Source organism: Zingiber officinale, chromosome 6A (assembly GCF_018446385.1).
Source record: "Zingiber officinale cultivar Zhangliang chromosome 6A, Zo_v1.1, whole genome shotgun sequence".
Classification (NCBI taxonomy): Eukaryota; Viridiplantae; Streptophyta; class Magnoliopsida; order Zingiberales; family Zingiberaceae; genus Zingiber; species Zingiber officinale.
The window spans coordinates 77,322,222-77,347,363 of NC_055997.1; the positions used below are offsets into that span (position 1 = coordinate 77,322,222).

General features: G+C 45.9%; 1 protein-coding gene across 1 annotated transcript; it reads left to right on the top strand.

Annotated features, from left to right (window-relative positions):
* Positions 1-19,374: 19,374 nt before the first annotated feature.
* Positions 19,375-22,938, top strand: LOC121994091 (GDSL esterase/lipase At1g28590-like). The gene is made up of 5 exons (XM_042548254.1): positions 19,375-19,629; positions 19,718-19,930; positions 22,092-22,237; positions 22,356-22,629; positions 22,717-22,938. Exons 1-5 carry the CDS (start codon positions 19,380-19,382, stop codon positions 22,887-22,889), a joined length of 1,056 nt encoding a protein of 351 aa, XP_042404188.1. The 5' UTR covers positions 19,375-19,379; the 3' UTR covers positions 22,890-22,938.
* The last annotated feature ends 2,204 nt before the right edge of the window (positions 22,939-25,142 follow it).

Consider the following 25,142-nt stretch of genomic DNA (forward strand, 5'->3'; position numbering starts at 1 on the left):
GGATTCTCTAACGTGGCACTAGAAAATCCAAACAATTCGGATTTTCAAAGACCTAAATAATTTATATATTATTATATTACACACGCAACGCGTGTGTACGATCATACTAGTATAAAATAAAAACTGAACCATTCGAACAGACGGTTCAGTGATTTTATTGGGATGGAACCATAACCAGCTTGGACCCCTACCAAGTTAGTTATGGTTCTAGCTCGGGAATCAAGTCAACGGATATCTAATCTATTGATCCGGTTACGAGCTCAGGCCAGGTCCAACTCACATTCAATACACGGTCAGGTCTAATCATACCAAGAAGACCAATAAAACATCCGCTAACTCTGAGAAATATTGGTTGTTTGTTCCTCACTAATGTCTGAAACAACAAGAAACTTATATAGAGATACATTGTTAATTACTGCACTAAAGCTGAACCGAATAGATATTTTGTTAATTATGACATGATGAGTTCATCCCTATATTATATGAAAGAAATAAGGGAGCGTTTGATTAAGGGTAATAGGAGTGGGGAATAGGAATGAGAATTATTGATTGTCATTATTAATGTTTGGATTATAGGAATAGGAATATAAATAAGGGAATGAATCTTTGAAATTGGGTAATAACTCATTCCCATGTATCTCCCCTTCAATGGGTCATTACCCTATTTTTATCAATCAAAATATTCCCTTATTCCAAAAATACCTTTGACTTAAAACTAAAATTTTCTCCATTAATATCGAATATCAAAAAATATATATTTTTCTTTCATATCACTTCTCTCTCCTTGTTCTCTCTCATCATTTTATCACACACTTTCTCTCTCCTATCACATTCTCTTTCCCTTTTTTTTCTCATTACACTTTCTCTCTCCTCAATCTCTCTTGTCACACTCCCTCATTTTTTCCTCAACACACTTTCTCTCTTAACACACTTTCTCTCTCTTCAATCTCTCCCATCATACTCACGGCTCTCTTTTTTTCTCATCACACTTTCTCTTTCATCATACTTTTTCTCTCACCATACTTTTTCTCTCCTCAATCTCTCTCATAACACTCTCTCTCCTCATTTTTTCTCATTATATTTTCTTTCTCTTCATCCTCTCCCATCATACTTTCTCTCACATCTTATTTTCTCTCTCATCTTCTCTCATCATGCTCTCTCCAATCACACTCTCTTTTCTCATTTTCTCTCATCACACTTTCTCTCTCTTCATTCTTTCTCATCACACTTTCTCTCTCATCATTCTCTTTAATCATATTTTTCTCTCACATTCATCTTTTTCTCACATCGAATTTTTTTCTCTTATTTTTCTTTAAGGGTAAAAAAGGAAATTTTAATTTATTCCGATAGAAAATATGCAACTAACCAAACATTATTTTTAAGAGTGATATCCATGCTCGTACCCATTCCCATTCCACAATATAATGATTCCTATTTCGATTCCTATTCCTAGAAAAAAATCAAACACCCCCTAAATTATGAAATTCATTTATAATCGATTATCAAATTAATTAGGGGAGGAATTTTTTTTTCTAAAAATATAAATCCATTGAGGATTAATTTTTTATCTCGTTATAATAACTGGCATCCGGTGAGAACATTAATTATTATTACATCAAAACATTATATTAAATAGGTGCAATAAAAGAAATTAATCTCTCTAATAAAACACCTACAGCTCAGCGTCATTCTCATCCTCACTTTGCTTATCAGGTGACTAATTCTGTATGCATGCATGCCTGCCCTCGTGGATGCGTAACGACGGTGGCCAACGTCCCTTTCACAAACATCACGAGCAAGCGTGGAGGTTTCGGACTCCTCTAACCGTTGACGTGCAGACACTGCGCGTCCACATGGCTCTGCTTTTCTCCTCCCTCCGTCCCTCGCCTCGCGGCTATGTTCCAATTCCCACAGTTTGCATTACTGCATGCGATGCGAAGTTCACAGTCACTGTCAGCAAACAGCGATTAGCGATGAATTTCGATCACGAGCTAATCGATGGCTAATTATATTTAACGGCCGATCAACAATTAAAAATTTGAATCACAAAATTTTTAATCGTCAGTGTATGAAAATTTATTTCCATTGTTAATTAACAAGGATATTAAAAATCCATCCTTTAACATAGTATAGGACGGAATTAAAAATCCATCACTAATTTAAAATTAATGATGAAAATAAATATTTTGTCACTAATCCAACAAAGATTTCAATCTTATTTACATTCACATGGTTTGTGTATCATGTTTTGGTCTTTGTACCGCTATTCCTATCCGGTCTATTGGCCAGTGTCATATCTCGGCTTACGTGTCGAAGTTATATTCCAACCTACGTGTCAGTAGTACCTCTCGGCTTACGTGTCGTTATTACCTCCCGACCTGCAACTCGTATTCCAGCTCCGCGTTATCAGATCCAGCTCTTCATCCGGCTTAGTGTCATCTACTCTTCTGGGTCATGACAACTCAAGCAGCGTCCCATCCGAGTGCGTCCCCCTAGGCCAGGGTACTTTTTTCATACTCACTCCTCATTTATTTCATTATTATATTATTAGCATGTTACTTATATATTCGTTGGATCTACCTCGAGTCTCGGGGTACCAGAGACCGGGGCGACCCGGTTGTTGACTGCAGGTAGCGTTGACCAGAGGACTTTTGAAGATTTGGTCAACATAGAAGTCATCTCAGCACACCCCCTCTAGGACATCGCGACTCGGTCAACATTCTATCCACCTTACCCGGCGGTCCATCTGACTCAGATTTCGGACAGGATCAATTTGGTGTCGTCTGTGGGAATCTTCTCCACCTGTTCTGAAACGTGAAGATGGACAACGTCAGGAGGTTCTCTGGTATTATCACAGTCCTGGAGGATCCCAACGAAAATATTATCTTCTACCCTCACACCACGGGTATTCAAGAGTCGAGGGATTGAGCTGGAGTTTCAGCTGGCCGACAGGTTAGTTTTTTCATTATGTTTTTTCCTTGACTCCACGGGTATTCGAGAGTCAAGGGACCGAGACAAACCCTTATTCGGTTATCACGGCTCCCCGATCAGGTACGTTACATGCTTTGCTTCCTTTTTACTGTTATAAGAGCTGCTATAGCTCCCTGATAAGAGAGTAAGATCCTAATTCCTTGATCAAAGATTAGGGTCTTCGATTTTTGATTGGACACTAGGGGCCAAGCTCCCCGCTTATACACTAGGGGCACAGCTCCCCGATCATTGACTCACAGTACGACTTCCCGATCAGGATCTAGGGGTCTCGCTCTTTGATTACAGACTAGGGGTCTTACTCTCCGATCAGGGACCAGGGGCCTAGCTCCCCGATCAGGTGTGTTGTAGGCTCTGCACCCTTTACTATGAGGCTCTACATCCTTTTACTGCTACAGGCTCTGCACCCTTCACCATGGGACAGCACATCCTCTTACAGCTATAGGCTCTACACCCTCCACCTGCATCCTCTTACTGCTATAGGTGCTTCACTCTATTATTACTATATGCTCCGCATCCTCCACATGTTTTGCATCCTCTTATGTCTACAAGCTCTGCTCCCTTTACTCGCGGTGCTCTGCTTCCTTCTATTGCTACGGACTCTGCTCCCTTATAGAGCTATGGGCTCCACTCTCCTTGACGGTGCTCAGAGTATTCTCTCCCTGACTTCGAGGACATTTGAGAGTCAAGGGATCAACACTATTTCTCTCACCGACTTCACAGGCATTTGGGAGTCAAGGGATCAAGTCAGATCCTTATCCGGTTGACACCACTCCGTGATCAGGTATGATAAAGGCTTTGCTCCCACATATTGTTATGGGCTCCGCTTCTACGAACTTCGTGGCTTATCTCCCCTGTTCGGGGGTCGAGCAGTCTTCATTGGTCTCGAACCAGCTTATTGGCTCTTTTCTCTCCCCCGTTCAGGGTCGAGATAATCGGCACTAGTCCCAGACCAGAGTATCGTCACTGGTCTCAGACCGGAGTATCATCACTGATCTCAGACCAGAGTATCGCCACTAGTCTCAGACCAGAGTATCGCCACCGGTCTCGGACCGGGGGATCGCCACTGGTCAAGGACCAGAGTATCGTCATTGGTCTCGGACCGGAGTATCGCCACCGGTCTCGGACCGGAGTATCGCCACCGATCTTGGATCAGAGTATCGCCAACGACCTCTCGGTCGGGATTCCAAACTCTCACCTTTCTTAGGGTGAGTTATAAGTGAGCATGCTCTCACGCCTCCAGACTCTTGCCCCAGTGCGAGTTATAAGTGAGCCTGCTCTCCCGCACAACGACCGACAAGTCGGGTCCCAGACTCTCACCTTTCTTAGGGTGAGTTATAAGTGAGCATGCTCCCACTCTCACCCCGGTGCGAGTTATAAGCGAGCATGCTCTCACGCCCAACGACCTCTCGGTCTGGTCCCAGACTCTCGACTCAGTGCGAGTTATAAGTGAGTCTGCTCTCACACACAACGACCGACAGGTTAGGTCCCAGACTCTCACCTTTCTTAGGGTGAGTTATAAGTGAGCATCCTCTTACGCCTCCAGACTCTCGCCTCAGTGCGAGTTATAAGTGAGTCTGCTCTCACGGACAATGACCGACAAGTCGGGTCCCAGACTCTCACCTTTCTTAGGGTGAGTTATAAGTGAGCATTCTCTCACGCCTCCAGACTCTCTCCCAGTGCGAGTTATAAGTGAGCATGCTCTCACTCCCAACGACCTCTCGGTCAGGTCCCAGACTCTCGCCCCAGTGCGAGTTATAAGCGAGCATGCTCTCACGCCCAACGACCTCTTGGTCAGGTCCCAGACTCTCGCCCCAGTGCGAGTTGTAAGTGAGCATGCTCTCACGCCCAACGACCTCTTGGTCGGCGCTCATCGCTCATTCATCACTCTGCCCGACACTCATCGTTTGCGACTCACTTGCCACTCTGCTCGGCACTCACCATTCGCGTTTCAATCGCCGCTCTACCCGACACTCATCGTTTTTGCCTCACTTGTCGTTTTGCTCGGAACTTGTCCCTCGCGTCTTACTCATCGCTTTGTCTCGCATGTGCTGCTCGGTCGATACCTGCTTTCCTTCTTGATTGGCATAACCGCCTGATTTTTCTACTCCCGCTCGCGCTCTATCTATAGGCTCTATTCACATTCGCGCCTCGATCCACAGGTTCTACTCTCGGTTGCTTTCAGTCTCTCAGGATCCGCGCCTGACGAGGCTCATAGAGCCTTTGCTCTTATTCGCGCTCAATCCACGGGCTCTGCTCCCATTCTCAGTTGGTCTCATAGGCTCCATGTCTATACAGCGCACAGGCTTCGCTACCATTCGGCATTCTTTCGATCACCCGGTCGGTCTTCTCTTAGTCGACCAATCAGTATCATTTGGCCATTTCCTCGTTTGTTCGCTTTGTATTGTACGACATTTTTTCGTCACGACCTCGGAACCCTCACTTGTCGTCGCTCCACCAACTCGAATTTTCTCTCTATTGTCCAGGCGGCATTGTTCGATTGCACGGTCATGATTTACTATCGCTCGGATGACACTTTCTCGGTCACGCTCATGGCTTTGCTCGTCCATCAGTCTCTCTATTGCCTGATCGTGATTTACTATCGCTCAGTCGACACTTTCTCGGTCGCGCTCACGACTTTGCTCGTCCATCAGTCTCTCTATTGCTTGATCGCGATTTACTATCGCTCAGTCGACACTTTCTCGGTCACAATTTACTATCACTTGGTCGACATTTTCCCGGTCGCGCTCACGACTTTACTCGCCGATCCATCTCTCTATTGTCCGGTCGCGATTTGCTGCCGCTCGATCGACACTTTCTCGATCGCGCTCACAGCTCTGCTCGCCTATCATTCTCTCTATTGTCCGGTCGCGATTTATTGACGCTCGATCATTATTTTTCTCGGTCACGCTCATGGCTCTACTCGCCCATCATTCTCTCTATTGCCTGGTCGCGATTTATTAACTCTCGGTCAGTATTTTTCTCGGTCGCGCGCTTGACATCGCTCACCCATCGTCTTTTGACCTGTTCGGCAGTCACCCTATCGCCCGGGTACCATTCAGATGTTCGATCAAATTCTGGGTTGGATGCCGTTCTATTCGACACTCATAGCCTGGTCGACATTCATAGCTCGTGATTCACTCGCCGTTCCACCTTGCACTCGTCGTCCATGTCTCGTTTGTCGCTCTGCCATGCCCCCGTTGCTCGTATCTCACTCATCACTTTGCCCCGCATTCACCGCCCATCATCACTTGTTTTTTACTTGTCATTTGCATAATCGCCCGATCACTCTGTTCAATATCGCTCAAGCGTCTTCCCGATATCACTCAGTCTCCCTCAACATCTAAACGATCGCTTGCTCGGCATGCGCTTCGCATTATTTCTCATCGCTCGATACTAGTTGAGTTACTTGCTCGGCATCGCCACAGCTACTCGTTCGACGTGATAAAACGAGTCCAGTGATCTAATTCCGTGTTCGGTAGCGATTCTGTTTTGGGTTTGGTCTAGTCTGTCCGGCTTGCGCCACCTTCTACTAGACTTGAGGGGGATGCTTGTGATGTAGATATAGGTTGAGGGGTAGAGAAGGAATTAAGGGGGGAGGGAGGGGTAATTTGGTAAAAGCATTGTGTAGGATTTTAAGAGGGAGAACACTGTAGCAAAGAAGGGGAGGAGGCTTCATGTTTCGGCCGCCACCAACAGGAACAAGAGAAGGCCTTTCTTCCTCCCTCCCACGCTCCTCGTCGGCGCCGATGTCGGTCGCCACCTCTTCTCCTTTCCCTCTCCTTACCGTGCTGCCACCGCTACTCCTTTTTTTGCCGCCACCCTCTAGCTACGGCCGCCGCCGCCGACCTCCTCCTTCTTCCTTCTCCTCTCGATGTCGGCCACGACAACCTTTCTCTCCTTCGCTTGCTTGCGACACTGCCACTGGATGGACTCGGTGCCTCCCTAATCATGCAGCGCAACCTCCAACCGCCACCTCCTCTCTGCTCCCCCGCGCGCACCGCGACCCCCATCGTAAACGTCGCCGCCGCTTTCTTTCCCGCCGGCAGCAACCTCCAGCCGCAACCTCCTCCCCTTCCTCTTCTCCACGTTGCTGCGAGCATGGTTTCTCCCTCCCCCTGACGCCGTCGACCATGAGCAGCCCTGACCGCCACGCGCTTCTGCTCTCCCCCCTTCCCCGCTTCACTCCAGCCACTCCCCGTGGCTCCGGCGACAACCCCAGTGCAGCTTCACGGCTCTTAGCATCGATCTAGCCTCTAAGCCCTCGCTGCCGTAAGCCCCGCTATCACCGATATGATGGTCTCCACTCCCATTGTGTTCTAACCTTCGCGCCGAATTGGCCTGTATGCTGTGTTTCGACCTTCGCACAGAGTTGGTTTGTCTGTCATGTTTTGGTCTTTGTGTCGCTATTCCTATCCGCTCTATGGGCCAGTGTCATATCTCGGCTTGCGTACCGAAGTTATATCCCATCTTGCGTGCCAATATTATATCCCGACCTGCGTGCCAGTAGTATCTCTCGGCCTACGTGCCGTTATTATCTCCTGACCTGCAGCTCGTATTCCAGCTCTGCGTCGTCAGATCCAGCTCTTCATCCGACTTAGAGTCATCTACTCTTCTGGGTCACGACAACTCGAGTAGCGTCCCATCCGAGTGCGCCCCCTGGGCCAAGGTATGTTTTCCGTACTTACCCCTCATTTATTTCATTATTATATTATTAGCATGTTACTTATATATTCGTTAGATCTGCCTCGAGCCTAAGGATACAAAAGACCAGGGTGACCCGGTCGTTGGCTGTATGTAGCGTTGACCAGAGGACTTTTGAAGATTTGGTCAACATAGAAGTCATCTCAGCACACCCCCTCCGGGACATCACAACTCGGTCAATATTCCATCCGTCTCATCCGACGATCCATCTGACTCAGATTTCGGACAGGATCAAAGGATATTAAAAATCCATCCTTTAACATAGTATAGGACAGAATTAAAAATCCATCACTAATTTAAAATTAATGATGAAAATAAATATTATGTCACTAATTCAATGACAGATTGAAAGATTACATTCAACAATACACAGGTAAGACAGATAACTAAGAAATGTAATATCTGAATCTCAACTGTCTTATATTAATTCATACTATTCTATAATCTTAAGGTGAGATTTCTTCCTTCTACTTCATAATCTTTGATCCGGCGGTAAAAATCCGGAACCCCATAAGGAGTCAACGCTGAGGGGAGGTCAAAGGGTCCAGTGGCTCGCCGAAAAAGGGCGAGCCGACCGGACTCAGAAGAAAGGGAAATCTGATAGTAAAAGGCACCCTGGTAGGGACCAGGGGTCCGACGCTCAAATAAAGCAGTGCGTAATGACCGAGCGGAAGGAGGTGCCGCCCGGACGGCGCAAAGAATCAAGGCCGTCCGGACGACGTTCATCGCCCGCCCGGCGGGTCGGGCACCCTAGTCAGACAGTGGGTAAAAGACGGGGACATCTTCTGACAGCCGTCAAGTCGTATGGCTGTGCCATACTTCTAGTCTGACAACGGGTGGTCCTGCCGTCCCATCAAAGAACATGCTCGGACTGTGGCAGCATGGTGTCAGGTAAGCTCTCTGACAAGTGCATACCGTGGTATGGGTTGCTGACACCTCGGTGGGCGTGCATCAGTTCCTTCTCCGTCCTATATAAAGAGGCTATTACTTCGCCAAAGGTACGCATGATACAAATTTGGCAGCCACTTTCTCCACCACTTACCGACTTGAGCGTCGGAGGACCTGTCGCGGGCACCCTCCCCCTGGTTGTTGCAGGTTCGCCGAGCACTCGAGGATCCAGAGAGCGCCACGCAGGTCCCGACTCTTGGTTCGGACAGATCAAATTGGCTCTGTGGAAACGCCTCCCATCCGATCGGAGACAATGGACGAGGCGGACGACAACACACGGTGACGCTTTCAATAGAAGAACTCGATGCTCCGGTCGAGATGAGGGCCGCCAAACTCATGGAGCAAAAACAAAAGCCGAGCGAGCGGAGCAACAAGCAACATCTGTCTGGTGGCCGAGCGGAAGCACCTCCAGCCACCGTCGCATTCCATCGGGCCTTATTTCGCACCCCTCAAGCCATACCCGAAGAGATAGAGGATCTTCCTCGGATGAAATGCCAAGGCGGGATGACAGGAAGGGAAAGCTCCCCGAGCGGACTCCTCCCGAGTGGATCAATCACCAATTTTCGGAGGCTATCCTACGAGACCCTTTGCCCAAGCACTACGTGCCTCCGACGATCGGTGAATACAATGGAACAATGCACCGGATGATCATCCGTAAGTTCGATAATACATCCACGCCTATCGCACACGATGGAGTAAAGTGTAGAGTCTTCCTTACCACCCTCCGGGATCGGCTCAACGGTGGTTTCGAGGTTGCCGGATGGATCCATCACGAGCTTCAAGGAATTCAACGGCCTTCCTCCACCACTTCGCCAGAGTAGCTGCTATCAAAAGACAAGTGTCAGCTTATTCGCCATCAAGCAAGAGCCGAGAGAATCGCTTCGAGGTTATATTCAGCGATTCAACCAAGTGGCGATGGATATCCCCACGGCCACATCGGAGACGATGATGAATGCCTTCACGCAAGGCCTTGTGGATGGGGACTTCTTCCGGTCGCTCATCCGAAAGCCGCCCCGAGATTATGATCACATGCTACATCGGGCCAACGAATATATAAATGTGGAAGAAGCGCAAGCCGCTCGGAAAAAGGAAACTCCAGCCGAGCGCGCACCTGTTCATGCCGAGCGGAAACAGCACGCCGCTCAGCAGCCACCCAGAGGACCGAGGGCCGAAGCAATTCGATCCCCTCACGCCAGATCGCACGTACAATAAGTGGCTGTCGCTCGGCCCAAGCCAAAGAAGAGGTGGACCCCTATGTTCTGCACCTTCCACTAGACGGATACGCACAACACGAGGGATTGCCGAAGCCTTCCCTTTGTGTCCAATCCTGTTCCCAGGAAAGCCGAACGACGGTCGCCTCCCATCGACAGGAGACGTAGGACTCATGAAGCTGACCGGACCCGCACCGAGGGGCGACATCAGCAGACACCCGATCGGCACCGATCTCCGAGGCAGGAGAATCGCCGGGCGTCCAGAGAACGGTCACGACCGTCCGCTCGGGAGGAGGAAAATAGGAGCAATACTTCCCGGGTCGAGATCAACGTTATTGCTGGTGGGCCGACCGGAGGAGACTCCAACCGAGCCAGAAAGGCGCTCCAGATCCACGCAGTCGGTTGCAGCCAAGAGCGGGCAAGTGGACCGAAATCACTTTCGGACCGGGGACTTAGAAGGAGTAGAAGTGTCCCACGACGACGCTCTGCTCATTAAAGCGGTAATAGCAAATTACACCATTCACGCATATTTGTTGACATAGGAGCTCGGTCAACATCATATTCAAGAAGGCGCTCGATCACCGCAAATTGATCGAGCCGAGTCGCTGCCCATGGCAACCCCGCTCTACGGGTTTACGGCAACATAATATTTAAAAAGGCCACCTCACTGGGAGAAGAGCCACAGAGGAGACAATAAACTTCGTGGTGGTCGACTCTCCTCATCCTACAACGTCATTTTGGGACTAACGACCGGCGAATTCCGAGCGGTTGTCTCAACCTTCCACCGAAGATAAAGTTCCCCGTGGAGGACAAAGTAGGAGAAGTGGGAGATCAGCTAGCAGCTCGGCGGTGCTATATAGAGATGATCCGAGCAGAAGCTTGTTCCGCTCGGAAGGCGCCCCGAATTGAGGTACACGCCATAACCGAGAAACCTCCCGCTTTAATTTATGATGAAAAGGAGGAAGTCCAGATCCATCCGACCCGATCGGAGGCCACGACTTTATCGCCTCGATCCGGGGAAGAATGGAAGGGAAGCCGATCCAATGCCTCCAACGAAATCATGATGTCTTCGTCTGGTCAACACATGAGTTACACTGAATTTCGCCGAGCCTAGCGCAGATGAATTGCATGTCCGACCGGACGCCCGCCAAGGCAGAAAAGGGACTTCAACGAGCGTAATGCCATTATCCCGGAGGTGGAAAACTCAAGGCCGCCACATACGCGAGGTGCGGAATGGCCGCCAACGAGTCTTGGTCTCCAAGCCGCGGCAAGTGGAGGGTCCGATCAACTTTCAAGATTTAAACAAGGCATGCCCCAAGGATTTTTATCCTCTGCCTTAGCTAGTGGACTCTACGGCCTGCTGCGAATTAATTTGCATGCTTGACGCCTACCAAGGATATCATCATGCCGCCCGGAAGATCAAGAAAAGTAAGTTCAGAACGGCCGACGGCATATTACAATGTGATGCCGTTCGATTGAAGAATGGGGCCACCTATCAACGCTTGATGAACAAGGTGTTCAAGGAGCAGATCGGGCGAATCTGGAAGTTTATGACGACATTCTTATCAAATCCGTCCGAGCGGCCGATCTTTTCAAGGATATGGAAGAAACCTTCCGAACGCCGCAAATATGGAGTCAAGCTAAATCCCCAAAAGTGCCTGTTCGAGCCAGAGGGCGTTTCTTGGGTACATAGTGACCGAGCGGGAATCGAAGCAAATCCCAGCAAGGTTAAAGCACTGCAAGACATGCCGCCCCAAGAAATACAAGAGAAGTGCAAAGGTTGACCGGTCGGATAACCGCTTTATCCAGATTCATCTCCATAACGGCCGACCGGAGCCTGCCATTCTTCAAGATCTGCGCAAGGCCACTAAGTTCCAATGGGAAGAATGTGACCGAGCATTTGAAGAGTTGAAGACATATCTTAATTCTCTGCCAGTGTAAGCCGATCCGGGGTGAGTCACTTTATATGTATCTCGTCAATCGAGCATGTCAGAGGCTCAAGACTTGTGAGGGCGAAGCCAAGAACAAAGGTGTATTTTTAAGCCACATTTTAAAAGATGTATCTCTCTACACCGGGCTCGAGAAGTTGGCCTTTGCTTTGGTTCTAGCCGGTGCCTTCGACCGTATTTCTTGGCTCACACCATTATTGTCCGGACGAACAGCCCACTGTTGAATCCGAAGCGTCCGGACGGCTTATCAAGTGGACAGGAATTAAGTGAATTTGACATCTAATATCAGCCCCGCCGGCGATTAAAGCCCAATCCTTGGCTGATTTTGTGACCAAGTGCAAAGGCCGAGCCGGAAGCTATGTGGAGAATATATGTGGATGGATCCTCCACTTGTCGAAGTGAGATCGGAATATTACTACTCTCACCTCAGAAGAAAAGATGCACCTATCCGTCCGGCTAGATTACAAAGCTACTAACAATGAAGCGGAGTATGAGGTCCTCATAGCCGGATTGCAAAAGACGCATGTGGGAGCAGTCGGTGACACTTTATTCGATTCACATTGACCGCCAAGAACTTTCCCAGACCTTTGAAATCAACTGTTCGCTCAAACTCACCGAGGCCTTTGAAAACTCAAAGCTACTTTTCGAGAGGTGCTTATTCGGAAGATCCCACGAACGGAGAACCAAGCGGCCGATGAGTTAGCCAAACTCGTGAGCTTAATAACGCCGGTCGCCATTCAAGAACCAATTGAAAAACGCTGGTGGCGCATGTCGACCGGATGCAAGGCCTCGCTTCCAAGTGACTGGAGGACACCTATTATAGAATTCCTCCGGGCACCACACCATCCGATGAATATGCAGCCCGGATCCTCGAGAAGCCGGTCGGTTTACACTCATCGGAGATCAGCTTTACGCGCCCTTTGCTGAAATATGTAAGCTCGGAGGACTCAGCTTACATCCTCCGTGAAGTACATCAAGGATCATGCGGGGTCATCCGGGTGGACGCTCATTGGCCAAGAAGATCCTCTTGGCCGAATACTTTGGCCAACTTTACAAACAGATGCCGCTTGGACAGTATCTACATGCCTTTCATGCCGAGTATCACAACTTCTCCCACCGACCACAGAGGAGATGAAGGCATCAACCATCTCATGTCCGCTCGATCAATGGGAATGGATATTGTGGGTCCATTTCGATGGCGACCGGGAGGAAATTTTTATTAGTGACGGTAGACTATTTCTCCAAGTGGGTGGAGGCCGAGCACCGCAAAGATCACTGAACAAATGGTTAAAAATTCATCGGCAACACATCATTTGTCGGTTCGGCATTCCTCGTCGACTAGTGTCCGACAACGGCGGCAGTTCACGTGGAAGATGTTAGAGGATTGGTGCAAAAGCTACGGCATTGAGCAACATTTCACGTCCGTGGCCTATCCTCGAGCAACGATCGTCAAGTCGCCAACCGGAAATTCTTCAGATTCGCTACTCGACCATTTGGGAGGGAGTTGGCCGGATGAAGTGCCGGGCGTCTTGTGGGCCATCCGAACGATGCCAAAAGAAGGGACGGAGTCACACCGTTCCATTTGGTATATGGCGGTGAGGTTGTCATACCGGTCGAAGTCGGCGTTGAGTCAGCCCGATCCGAGCTATGATGATGACAACGCGAACGAAGAAACATGGAGCTGGACTTGGTAGAAGAGGAGAGGGCAAAGGCGTCTGTTCGGCTGATGGCATACCGTCACCGGATGAAGCAAAACTACAACCGGCAGAATTCCAGATCGTCCAAGTCGGCGATCTTGTCCGAAGAAAGTCAAGCCGGGTTGACGCGGCAAGCTTGAAGCTCCATGGGCGGGCCCTTTCAAAATCATCAAAAGCTCCGGCGCGTATTATCCGGAGGACGAGGACGGACAGCTAGATAGGCCGTGGAGCGAACCACCTCCAGCCTTACGGCGGGGTGAAAGGTGTATCACTGAATCACCCTGTATTTCATTTTTCGACTAAATACTTGAAATGCGAGATGAAAAGTCAAAAGAGCGAATATAAGGCATTATCATCGTGACTCGAAGGGCCCCGAGCCGATCGGCCGAGGTTTATATCCGAGCCGGAGCCGCGCCGATCGGCCCCGAGCTCGGAGTTATATGAGCCGGCTCGAGTCAAGGCCCCCGAGCCGATCGGGAGGTTTATATCCGAGCCGGAGCTAACAAGGCCCCGAGCCGATCGGCCGAGGTTTATATCCGAGCCGGAGCTCAACTCAAGACCCTGTGCCGCTATATAGAATATAAGCGCTCGAAATCAAGACCCCGAGCTGTTCGGGCCGCATACTAGTGTGGTGAAGGAAACCAAAGCCTGCTACTGCTCGGGATGATAGAGGGAGGTTATTGCCTAGAAGGCGCCGGTAGGACGGGTATATGGTTTTCCGAGCCAAGCGCCCGACAACGAACGCTCGGCCGGAGGTATACGGATCAAATTGGCGCCAAGCGCTCTAAAAACGGAAGCCCCGTACCATTCGGAAGGGGGTATATTATCCGAGCCAAGATACTCGACGAAGTGGACCCTGAGCCGTTCGGCCAGGGGGTAATTATCCAAGCTAGACTTGAAAGGAAGGCCAAGGTCGCTCGACCGTAGAGCCGCGCCGACCGGCTATAAATATCCGCGCTTCGAGCTCCGACGATAAATATCGAGAGACGAGTCGGCGTCTATAAAAACCGAGCGGAAAACCGACGAGCACCGTCTTTAAAAATCGAGAGCCGCGCCGACCGGCTATAAAAACCGAGCGGAAAACCGACGAGCCCCGTCGTTAAAAATCGAGAGCCGCGCCGACCGGCTATAAATATCCGCGCCGTCGAGCTCCGACGATAAATATCGAGAGCCGCGCCGACCGGCTATAAAAACCGAGCAGAAAACCGACGAGCCCCGTCGTTAAAAATCGAGAGCCACGCCGACCGGCTATAAATATCCGCGCCGTCGAGCTCCGACGATAAATATCGAGAGCCGCGCCGACCGGCTATAAAAACCGAGCAGAAAACCGACGAGCCCCGTCGTTAAAAATCGAGAGCCGCGCCGACCGGCTATAAATATCCGCGCCGTCGAGCTCCGACGATAAATATCGAGAGACGAGCCGGCGTCTATAAATAATCCGAGCGGACGAACCGGCGAGCCCTGTCGTTAAAAATCGAGAGCCGCGCCGACCGGCTATAAATATCCGCGCCGTCGAGCTCCGACGATAAATATCGAGAGACACTTAAAGTTGGGACGAGGGAAAAATTTCTTGCTAAAATAGAAAGGAGCAGAAGATTATCTAATATGCAAGCCAAAAAAGTCATTACATAGATAAGCGGGGCCGAACGGCGGGAATTCAAAAAAGTTTACAGAAACGCTCCTCACACATCGAAATCAAAAAGAGCGTCGGGGATGGCGTCCATCACGCTCGCCAGATCCTCGGGAGGGATAGTCAGCTCGGCAGACAGGTGACCTTTGGTCTTCAGATAGCCCACCGCCGCCTTGATGGCCTCCTCGAACGTGAGGGATATCTTGTCGGTAAACTTCTCTCCGAAGCCTTCCGAGCGGAGGAACGCCTTCCTCACTTCGTCCGAGCGGGCCGACTCCCCCTCTTGATACTCCTTGAGCGCGGCATGGGCAGCGTCGCTAGCAGCTTGGAGATCCTTCAAGTCTCCATCGAATCTTTGGAGATCAGCCGAGCGGCTCTCTTTTTCGGTGGCCAGCAGAGCATCCAGGTCCTTGATGCGTTGCTCCAGCCCCCGGATCTCCACCTTCATGTGGTCCATATCGTTGATGGCCTGTTGCTTCCGAGTGGTCGCCGTCTGGATCTCCTTGTCTCGCTGCTTAATCATTGTTTCAAGCCGAACGACCTTGCTCGCCAGATCAGAGGCTCGTTTCCGTTCGGCTTCTAGCGATTTCTTGGCCTTCTCCAGAGCGGCCGTCGACTGCCTGGCGTCCCCCGCTGTTTTTTGTTTCTTCAGTTCCTCCTCCAGCTCGGCCAACCGATCGCTAATGGCGATCTGCTCCACCCAGTTCTGCTAGCAAACACGAACAGGGTAAAAACTTCAAATAAGAGAGAGAAGAGGGGGAAGGGCTATACCCCGGTGGCTGATTGAAGGTTGCTGTCGCCGAGCTGCCCGGGAGTCAACTTAGCTATCCGACTCCGAGCATCTATCCAAGCTTGTGCGAGAGGGCCCGTCAGGGTGATCATCTGCTCAGGAAACACCGGCCGATCGGCGGCAGCCATGTACGCCTCTGAAGGGAGGCGCAGAACGGTTTTAAGTAAATTCTGGCCGCTCGGCCCGCTCTGAGATGGCCCGCCAGCAGAAGAGGTGGGTAGCTCGCCTAAACGCTTGAGACGTCGTCGAGTCCTCGAAGGGCTGGACGGCGGCACTTCCAAGCTGGCCCTCGGAGAATCCTGAGGGGTCGGGGTACTCTCGAGAGAAACTGTTCCGGACAGCACCGGCGCATCTGCACCCCGCTCAGGTTGTGGCTCATCAAGTGTAGAGGCAGGTGCGGATTCCGGTCGCCGGCGTTTCCGAGCGCGCAGCGGCACATCATCGGCCGAACGACCCTCCACTTCAGCTTCACTCGCAGGTTCTATATTGCCCGTGGCCTCATCAGGAGGGGCAGGGGCGTCCGGGGCTTCTGGGACCGTTGGCGTCCCCTCACCTTCTTCGCCGGCCGGATCAGCCGGAGCAATGCCCCGTTCGGCGGCCTCCTGGCTCGTCACCGCCTCAATCCGAGCGGCCTTCAGTTTGAGCTTCTCGGTGGCTCTGGCTCGCCACATGACTTCAGCTGCAGAAGTAGAGAATAAATCAGTTAGAACAAAATAAAGGGGAAGATAGGGAAGCTTACTCATGCTACAAGGCAGATCGGCTGGTGTAGAAGACAAGCCGAATATATGCATTACTCCTGGGAGAAGCATCTTGTCAATGTGGTAGCGCTGACCGACTAGCTGTTCGGCTGCATGGAGATAGTCTGCGTCACCTCTAAACTTGCCGAGCTCCGGTTGCGCAGGCATAGCCGTCTGCCACTTGGTGCGGAAAGTGGGCCGCTCGGGAAAGCGTATATAGAAAAAATGCTCCTTCCAGTGTTTGTTGGAGCTCGGCATATTATCGAAAAGGACGAAGCCTATCCTAGATTGGAAAACAAAGGTGCCCCACTCGGCTTGCTTGGGATAGTAGAAGTAGTGGAAGATTTTTGGGGTTAAGGGAATGCCGTTCAGTTTGAACAAAACTACCACTCCGCTCAGCAACCTAATAGAATTAGGAACTACTTGGCCGAGCGGAATGCGGAAATAGTTGCAAACTTCTAAGAAAAACTTGTGAGGAGGAAAACGTAGTCCGGCCAGGAATTGATCCCTGAAGAAGACAACAGTGTCGGGCGGAGGATCGTTAGGCCGATCGGAAGGCGTGGCTAACACTATTTCGTGGTCGGTCGGTAGGTCATATGCTCGAGTGAGGCGCATGGCGTCTTCCTCGTCGAACCGACTTTCCATGTTCGAGTACCAAAGACCCGGAGCACCGCCGGTTGACTGCGAGGTACTGGTCATGATCGAAAGGCCAGAATGCGGGATAGAAGAGGATGGTTCAAGCAATGGAAGAACACCGGCTGAAAAGGATGAAGAAAGAAGAATGCGTCTGAAGCGAGAAAAAGGCTCTTACAGGCGAGGAAGATGACCGGAAGAAGCCGTGTGATCGCCGGAAAGTCCGAGAACAAGGTCGCCGAGGGGGAATGACAGAGTCTGGAAACGAAGAAGACGAAATGCGGCGAAAAGTCAAGGGTCTTATATCGCCGCCCGGAAACGATCTCCACCGTCCGATCCAGTCGTCGATATCGAGGTTGTCATCGGATCGTCCGTTTCAAACGGCTGTCCCATCGGAAGTGACGCAATCGCCATACTCGACAAATGCACGGTCGCCACGTGTCAGCCGGTTATTAGCCGATTTAATGAGCTCCCCTTACCGCGCGCAGAGCACGTGATGGGTAGTGTGGGAGAACAACGGACATCGATTCCCGGAAAATACAAGGCATGGACAAAGTATCACCGGACAGACTGATATCGCCGCACGGATGAGCATCTTTATGCCTGGCGAGCGGCCTAAGGCAATGATCATTGTTCGACAGATCGGCAGTCGGACTTTACCTCCTTCGACTAGACTCGAGAGGAAGGCAAGTGATCCGGCGAAAAATCCGGAACCCCATAAGGAGTCAACGCCGAGGGAGGTCAAAGGTCCGGCTCGCCGGAAAAGGGCGAGCCGACCGACTCGAAGAAAGGGAAATCGATAGTAAAGGCACCGGTAGGGACCAGGTCCGACGCTCAAATAAGCAAGGCGTAATGACCGAGCGAAGGAGGTGCCGCCTGACGGCCAAGAAGAATCAAGGCCGTCCGGACGACGTTCATCGCCCGCCCGGCTGGCCGGGCACCCCAGTCAGACGGTGGGTAAAAGACGGGACATCTTCTGACAGCCGTCCAGTACTTCTAGTCTGACAACGGGTGGTCCTGCCGTCCCATCAAAGAACATGCTCGGACTGTGGCAGCATGGTGTCAGGTAAGCTCTCTGACAAGTGCATACCGTGGTATGGGTTGCTTACACGTATGCACCTCGGTGGGCGTGCATCAGTTCCTTCTCCGTCCTATATAAAGAGGCTATTACTTCGCCAAAGGTACGCATGATACAAATTTGGCAGCCACTTTCTCCACCACTTACCTGACTTGAGCGTCGGAGGACCGTCGCCGGGGCACCCCTCCCGGCTCGGTTTTTGTTGCAGGTTCGCCGGAGCACTCGAGGATCCAGTAAAAAGCGCCACGTGCCCAGCGTCCGCTGACTCTGGATTCGGACAGGATCAATCTTAATGTCTGAAACAAAAATAAATTGATGCAGAGATACATTGCTAATTAATTACTGCAGCACTAAAGTTGAACCAAACATATATTTGTTCATTATCACATCAAAACATTATATATATAGTCCCAATGTGTTTGTATAGTCGTGCAACAAAAGAAATTAATCTCTCCAACGACAAAACACCTACAGCGCACCGTCATTCTCATCCTCACTTGAGGTTTTTTCTAAAAGGTTTGTAAAATTAAAAAGTTGAAAACAAATTAATCTATGTGGACTAATGGTTTGAAGTTTATATTATGGATAGAAGCCGTAATTAATAATATATATAAAATGGTAATATAGGATTTAAAAAAAGTTATAGGAAGATTTTTTTATTGTGGAAAAAATATATAATAGATTTTTATATTTTGATGTGGCATTGAAGTGGTATATCGATTTTTTTTTTTAAAAAAAGAAACTCATAACTCTGATCATTGATCAAGTTAGCATCAAGGTAACCTATCACGTACAGGCTTAATTTTGCATGCATGCATGCATGCCTTGGTTGAAGTCCCTTTCTCAAACATCCCGAGCAGGTGTGAAGGTTGACGTTCAGACACTGCGCGTCCACATGCCTCTGCTTTTCTCCTTCCTCGCCTCGCAGATACATTCATTGCTTATCGTGAAAACATGTAATTACTGAAGGCCTATATATATATATATATAAATATTGACGACTGAATGCGTGTTATGGCGACTGCCTCGTCCTGCTTTTTTATACTCCTCTTCGGGCTGCTGCTGCTGCTGCAGGTGCAGGTCCATGCAAGGCGGCGCAGCTGCTTCTCTGCCATATTCAGCTTCGGCGACTCGCTGCAGGACACCGGCAACTTCGCCCAAGCCTTCTTCAATACCACCGTCAGCCGGTCGCCGTGGGGGAATACCTACTTCCACCGCCCCACCGGCCGCTTCTCTGACGGCCGACTCATCATAGACTTTATCGGTGAGTCGATCACTGACTTTTGAGCATCGAGAGGTCGACCACGTGAATCTCAATTTGCATGATTAGTTTGTTAATATGTCTGTTGCAGCGGAACGCGTTGGGCTGCCGTTGGTGCAGCCCTACCTCGCCGGAGGAGACTTCTCCAAAGGAGCAAACTTCGCCTTCGCCGGAGCGACAGCGTTGAGCCCGAACGAATTGGGTAGGTTCGGGGTGGATACGACTGGGTGCCTGAGTAAGAACACCCTGCGCGCCCAAATTAACTGGTTCGATCAACTCCTCCAGTCCAATCCTTCGTTTCAAGGTAATATTTAATTAATTTGGATTTTAATTTGCTTTAGGGACCACTAGGTTGGATGGACCATACAATTTTACCAGCAACTTTATAGCTGCGCTACGAGTCACGTTTTTTATTAGTAAAATTTTTTAAAAAATGCTAAACTTTTTTTAAAAAAATAATATATTTCTCTAATAAATATTTTAAATTAACTAAATAAAATTAAATTTTACTAATAAAATGTTAAAAATACTAGCTAAATTTGGCAATGAGCAATGAATTATTATAATATTATTAATATACATTTTAACTGCAATTTTTTATTTTTTAATTGATTAATTTTAATTTTGTTAAAGATAAATATTAATATAATGATAAAATTATTGTCATATGACTTAGAGATTAATCATGAGTTCAAGTCATAAAAATAATCTTACAAAGAAAGATAAAACGGTGTATGGTAGATCTCTTTTTGAAATATTATAGTAGTCGAAACATAGTGCACGAGGCTCCATAATAACTGTGGAGAAGCAAGGGCAATAATAACAGTAAAAAATTGATGATAAAGAAAAGAAAGAAAAAGAAAAAATAAATTTTAAGAGGTAAATAATCTAGTACAACATTAACATTAAATATGTTCTTGAGCTTTTTAAAGTATTTTTTAAAAAATAACATTCAATAATTGCATGACTAATAAATTTTTTGTAGTTTATTAAACAACTTAACTTTGGTTAAATTAAATTTAAATCAATACAAAATTAAAATTACTAATCAAATTTTAATAAAAAAATAATAAATTATCAGTCAAATCTGACATTGATAATAAAAAATTAAAATTATAGTCTAAATCTAACTTTAACTAGTAAAAAAATTAAAAATTATCCATCAAACTAATTTTTACATTAAAAAAATTAAAATTATATGCCAAATACTATGGTCAATTAAAAATTAAAAATTAGACTAGTAAAATATTATAATTATTTACGAAATTCAACTCTGACCTATAAAAAAATAAAAAATTTTGGTCAAATCTAACTTCAATCAATAAAAATTAAAAATTATTAGTCAACTCAATTTGATTAATACAAAATTAAAATTACTGTTCAAAATAAATTATGTCAAATATTTTAAATATTTGCTAATTAAATATATATTTTTTCAAAATAAATTAATAATTATATTTTATTTAATAAATATAATATATATTTATATAATTTGGAGGGCTCCAATAAAATAGGAACCCTATGTGTAGACTTTAGTGGTCTATGTCTCCCAATTAATTAGTGAAGATGTGACTAGAACAAAAAATGAGAATATCGAAAAAGACAAAGGTATAATTAATGCATTAAAGTTTAGTCACTGTCACTTTTTCATTTTATAAAATTTAAAAGAGCATCTATTTTTATTATTTATTAAAATAGTGAAAATAACATTTTTATTATTAAAATAATACTTTATCCGTCTAAATACATTTTTATTTTTTATTTTAATATTATTATAATAATTACGAGATGTACAATAATATCATATTATAGTCGTTACAGTTCATAAATGATATAATATGAGTATTTCATCCTAGGCCATCAATATTATATTGATAGTAGTTATAAATTATTACTATAATATAGATCGATTATTTTTTTTATTAATATTCGTTAATATTATATTGTAGGATCATAACTAATACACATGTATAATAGTCATCTTTTATCAAAATTAATTAATATCATATTATAAGAGTTATAAATCGTAACTATTATAATATAAATAGTTTAATTCTGATCAATATCATATTCTATCAGCTATAAAATTATAATTATTATAACTATGTAATTATTGTAACTATAGGATCTTAGTAGGTATAGGATCATCACTATTATAATATTATCAAAATCAAAATTGAGACTAGATGAAATAATATTATGATAATAAATAAAATTGAAACATCCTTTTGTTTTTTCTGTTTTTAGTATTAATTCCTATAAAAAAAGAAACCTTTTGATTGTTATCCTTTTTATTTAGTCTAATAATTTAATTAACACCTTATTCCTTAAAAAAACCCCATTTCACCAAAAATATCCTTTTGCTAAAATTCTCAATCACGAGCAATTCTACGTAAATGATTAATTGTATTTAAAATACGCTTATGCTTAACATTAACTATGTTTATTAATGTAATAATTTGCAGATCCCAACTTCCTGGAGAGCTCCCTGTTCATAGTTGGGGAGATCGGAGGTAATGACTACAACGCAGCTCTCCATCAGCATCTTCCATATCGCAAACTCATAAGGATCGTCCCCCGTGTAATTCACGCCATCTCCTCCACTATCACTGTAATTCCACTCTCTCTTAAGTATAATTATAATGATAATTAATTAATTAATTTAATTTCTACACTAATCACTTACATAGATAAATTGCTGCACTAATTAATAATCTGACGACGGACAGAGGTTGATCGGAATGGGCGCAAAAACGTTGGTGGTCCCCGGAAACCTGCCCATCGGCTGTATCCCGGCGTGGCTCTGGCAGTATCGCCGGGACGACCCCAGCGACTACGACGGCAACGGCTGTCTGCTGTGGCTGAACCGGTTCTCCGAGTACCACAACGTCCGCTTGACGGCTCAGTTGAGCCGGCTCGCGAGGACATACCCCAACGTGACCATCGCGTATGCTGATTATTTCGGGGCCGGGATGCGGATGTTCTCCGACCAACCCCGGTTCGGTATGTGTATATATGCATGGTTAAGTGAGCCGGACCGAGGTCCGACCTGATCGAGTTGGTTCACGTAAATGCGTATGGTTTGTGCAGGAATCAGCGAACCTTTTGCTGCTTGTTGCGGAGGCAACGGGCATTGTTGCAGAGACCCGGAGAAATATGCTTCGTGGGAGGGGTTCCACCCGACGGAGGCAACTTACAAGGCCATTTACGAAGGTTTGGTCGACGGACCATTTGCAATTCCTTTACTGAAGAAAAAATGCTGATATCATCAGCGATATTTCAATTGTATTATGTTTGGAGTAATAATTATTGTCCTGGAATAACATTTTGTTGTAATAATTAATGTTATTGGTCGAGGGGCAAAAAAAAAAAAAGTATCCATCGAACCACAGGCGAAAAAGGCTAAGCCCATCTCGTTCACGTGCACGGCCACGCGGCCCACGCCGCCACGGCGTCTGGTGCTGGTACAAGCTCTTCCGGCTGCTGCGCTCGGCAGGACACGCCGCCACCGTGCCGGATGAGCGGCCGCGTTTGAGGTCCCTAAGCAAGCACATGGATGCCACGCCGCCACGTATTCGCATTGTCGCTTGCTGATCGTTCTTGCCTGCTGACGCAGAGGACCACCGATGGTCCCCGGCGTTGGACTCGAATGACCATGTGATGGTAAGTACGTGCCTAGCCTAGTGCGGTCATTATAGGAGAGGACATGACACACGTACTCAGATTTTCATAATCTCCAAAAATGAATATTTAATTTTCTATCAAATTACATAATTGTTTTCCATTATGCTCCTCTACCAAATAATTATGAGACAAAAATATATTAATCAATTTCTATATTTTTTTTTCATCTAAGTATCAATCGACTGTTCGAGTTGACGGTTAGTTACTTCAAACTGTCACAAATATGAATTGTCAATTAATTGATCATAACGCATCAATCAATTATTATAAATTTGAAAATTCAATTTTAATACTCGAATCCATGATTGAGAGCATAGTACACTCAGGATGAGGCAAAGACTGTAATTAGCTTAATTTGAACTGTTATGAGGTGTTAAGGCCTTCAATGAGTTTTAACTACAACTCGTTAATAATTCTATAATATTCAAAATTTTAAAATTTTGATATGATCTAAACCAAAGAGTCCTAAAAACTATGTAGTGACACTAGTAGAATTTGGTTAATAAACTTCTGATATTCAATGAAATATAATAAGTAAATAATTATCAAAATATAGGAATATGAAATAAAAGAGTCAATTTATTACTTCATCATAAAAATACCAAAGTTTTTCTCCATTCTAAGAATTGTGTAACCGGTTCTAATTGATTTTGAAGTAAAAAAAAACTCTTTTACTTTCGTGGTTTGGTAGAAATACCGAAATAGTTGATCATATATAACCTCAAATATTATATTAATTGACGAAGTAAATTATTTATACAATTTTACCATCTTTGTATTATTGCGAAGTATATATTTTCTTTAACTATGACTATTTAAATTTTTCAATTTTTTTTTTTATTATATTACTCCACTATTTATTTGTAGTGTAAATGTAATTGACTATATTTTACCAATAAAATATTTTTATCATCAAAATTGAAAAAATATATCACAAATATCTACCAAATACAATTTAAAAGTGTATTTATAAAAGACATATTTGATCAACTTCATCTAACAGTATTGGTGAGTGAGTACGATAAAACTAGATTTTCTAATAACGTAGTGACAAAATATCTCACAACTATGCCAATTTTAAAAACTCATAACTCTCTAAGCTATGAAATCCGTGTTCAGGGCATGGTTATACTGAATAGGCTCCTAGAAGTGTAATGATGTTAATTTAAAGTAATTCTGAAAGGTCTAAGATCATCAACGAGTTTTGGTTAAAGCTTATAGATAACTACACTATTTAAAATTTTAAAATTTTAAAATTTTGAAATAGTTTACACTGTAGCCAGAGCTCATGTAGACCCAGTGTGGGCAGTAATTACTTTGTTGTACTTTATGATTATAAAATTTTATATATTTTGCCTTTAAGAATTATATTATATTGTTGCCTACGCTAAATGTAGATCCTAGCTCTACACCTAGTCCGAACCAAAGGAGTCTTATGAATCTTTTTTGGTAATATTAGTGAGTGAGTATAATAGACCTAGGTCTTCCAATGAGCTTGTGACAAAACATCTTAAAGTTGTGTTAATTTCATAAACTCATAACTCTCTATCTAGGCTATAAAATCAATGTCCGAGGCTAGTTACACTCAGAATAATCCCAGAAGTATAATGATCCTAGTTTAAAGTGATTCTGAAATGCCTAAATCATCTGAAATTTTAAATCTTAATATTGTCTGAATTAGAGGAGTCCTAAGAATCATTTAGTCTTGTTGGTGAGTAAATATAACAAACTTAGATCCTTTAATGAGCTCGTGACAAAATATCTCAATGTTGAGTAAATTTCAAAAACTCACAACTCTCTATTATCCATATCCGAGAGTATGATTACATTCA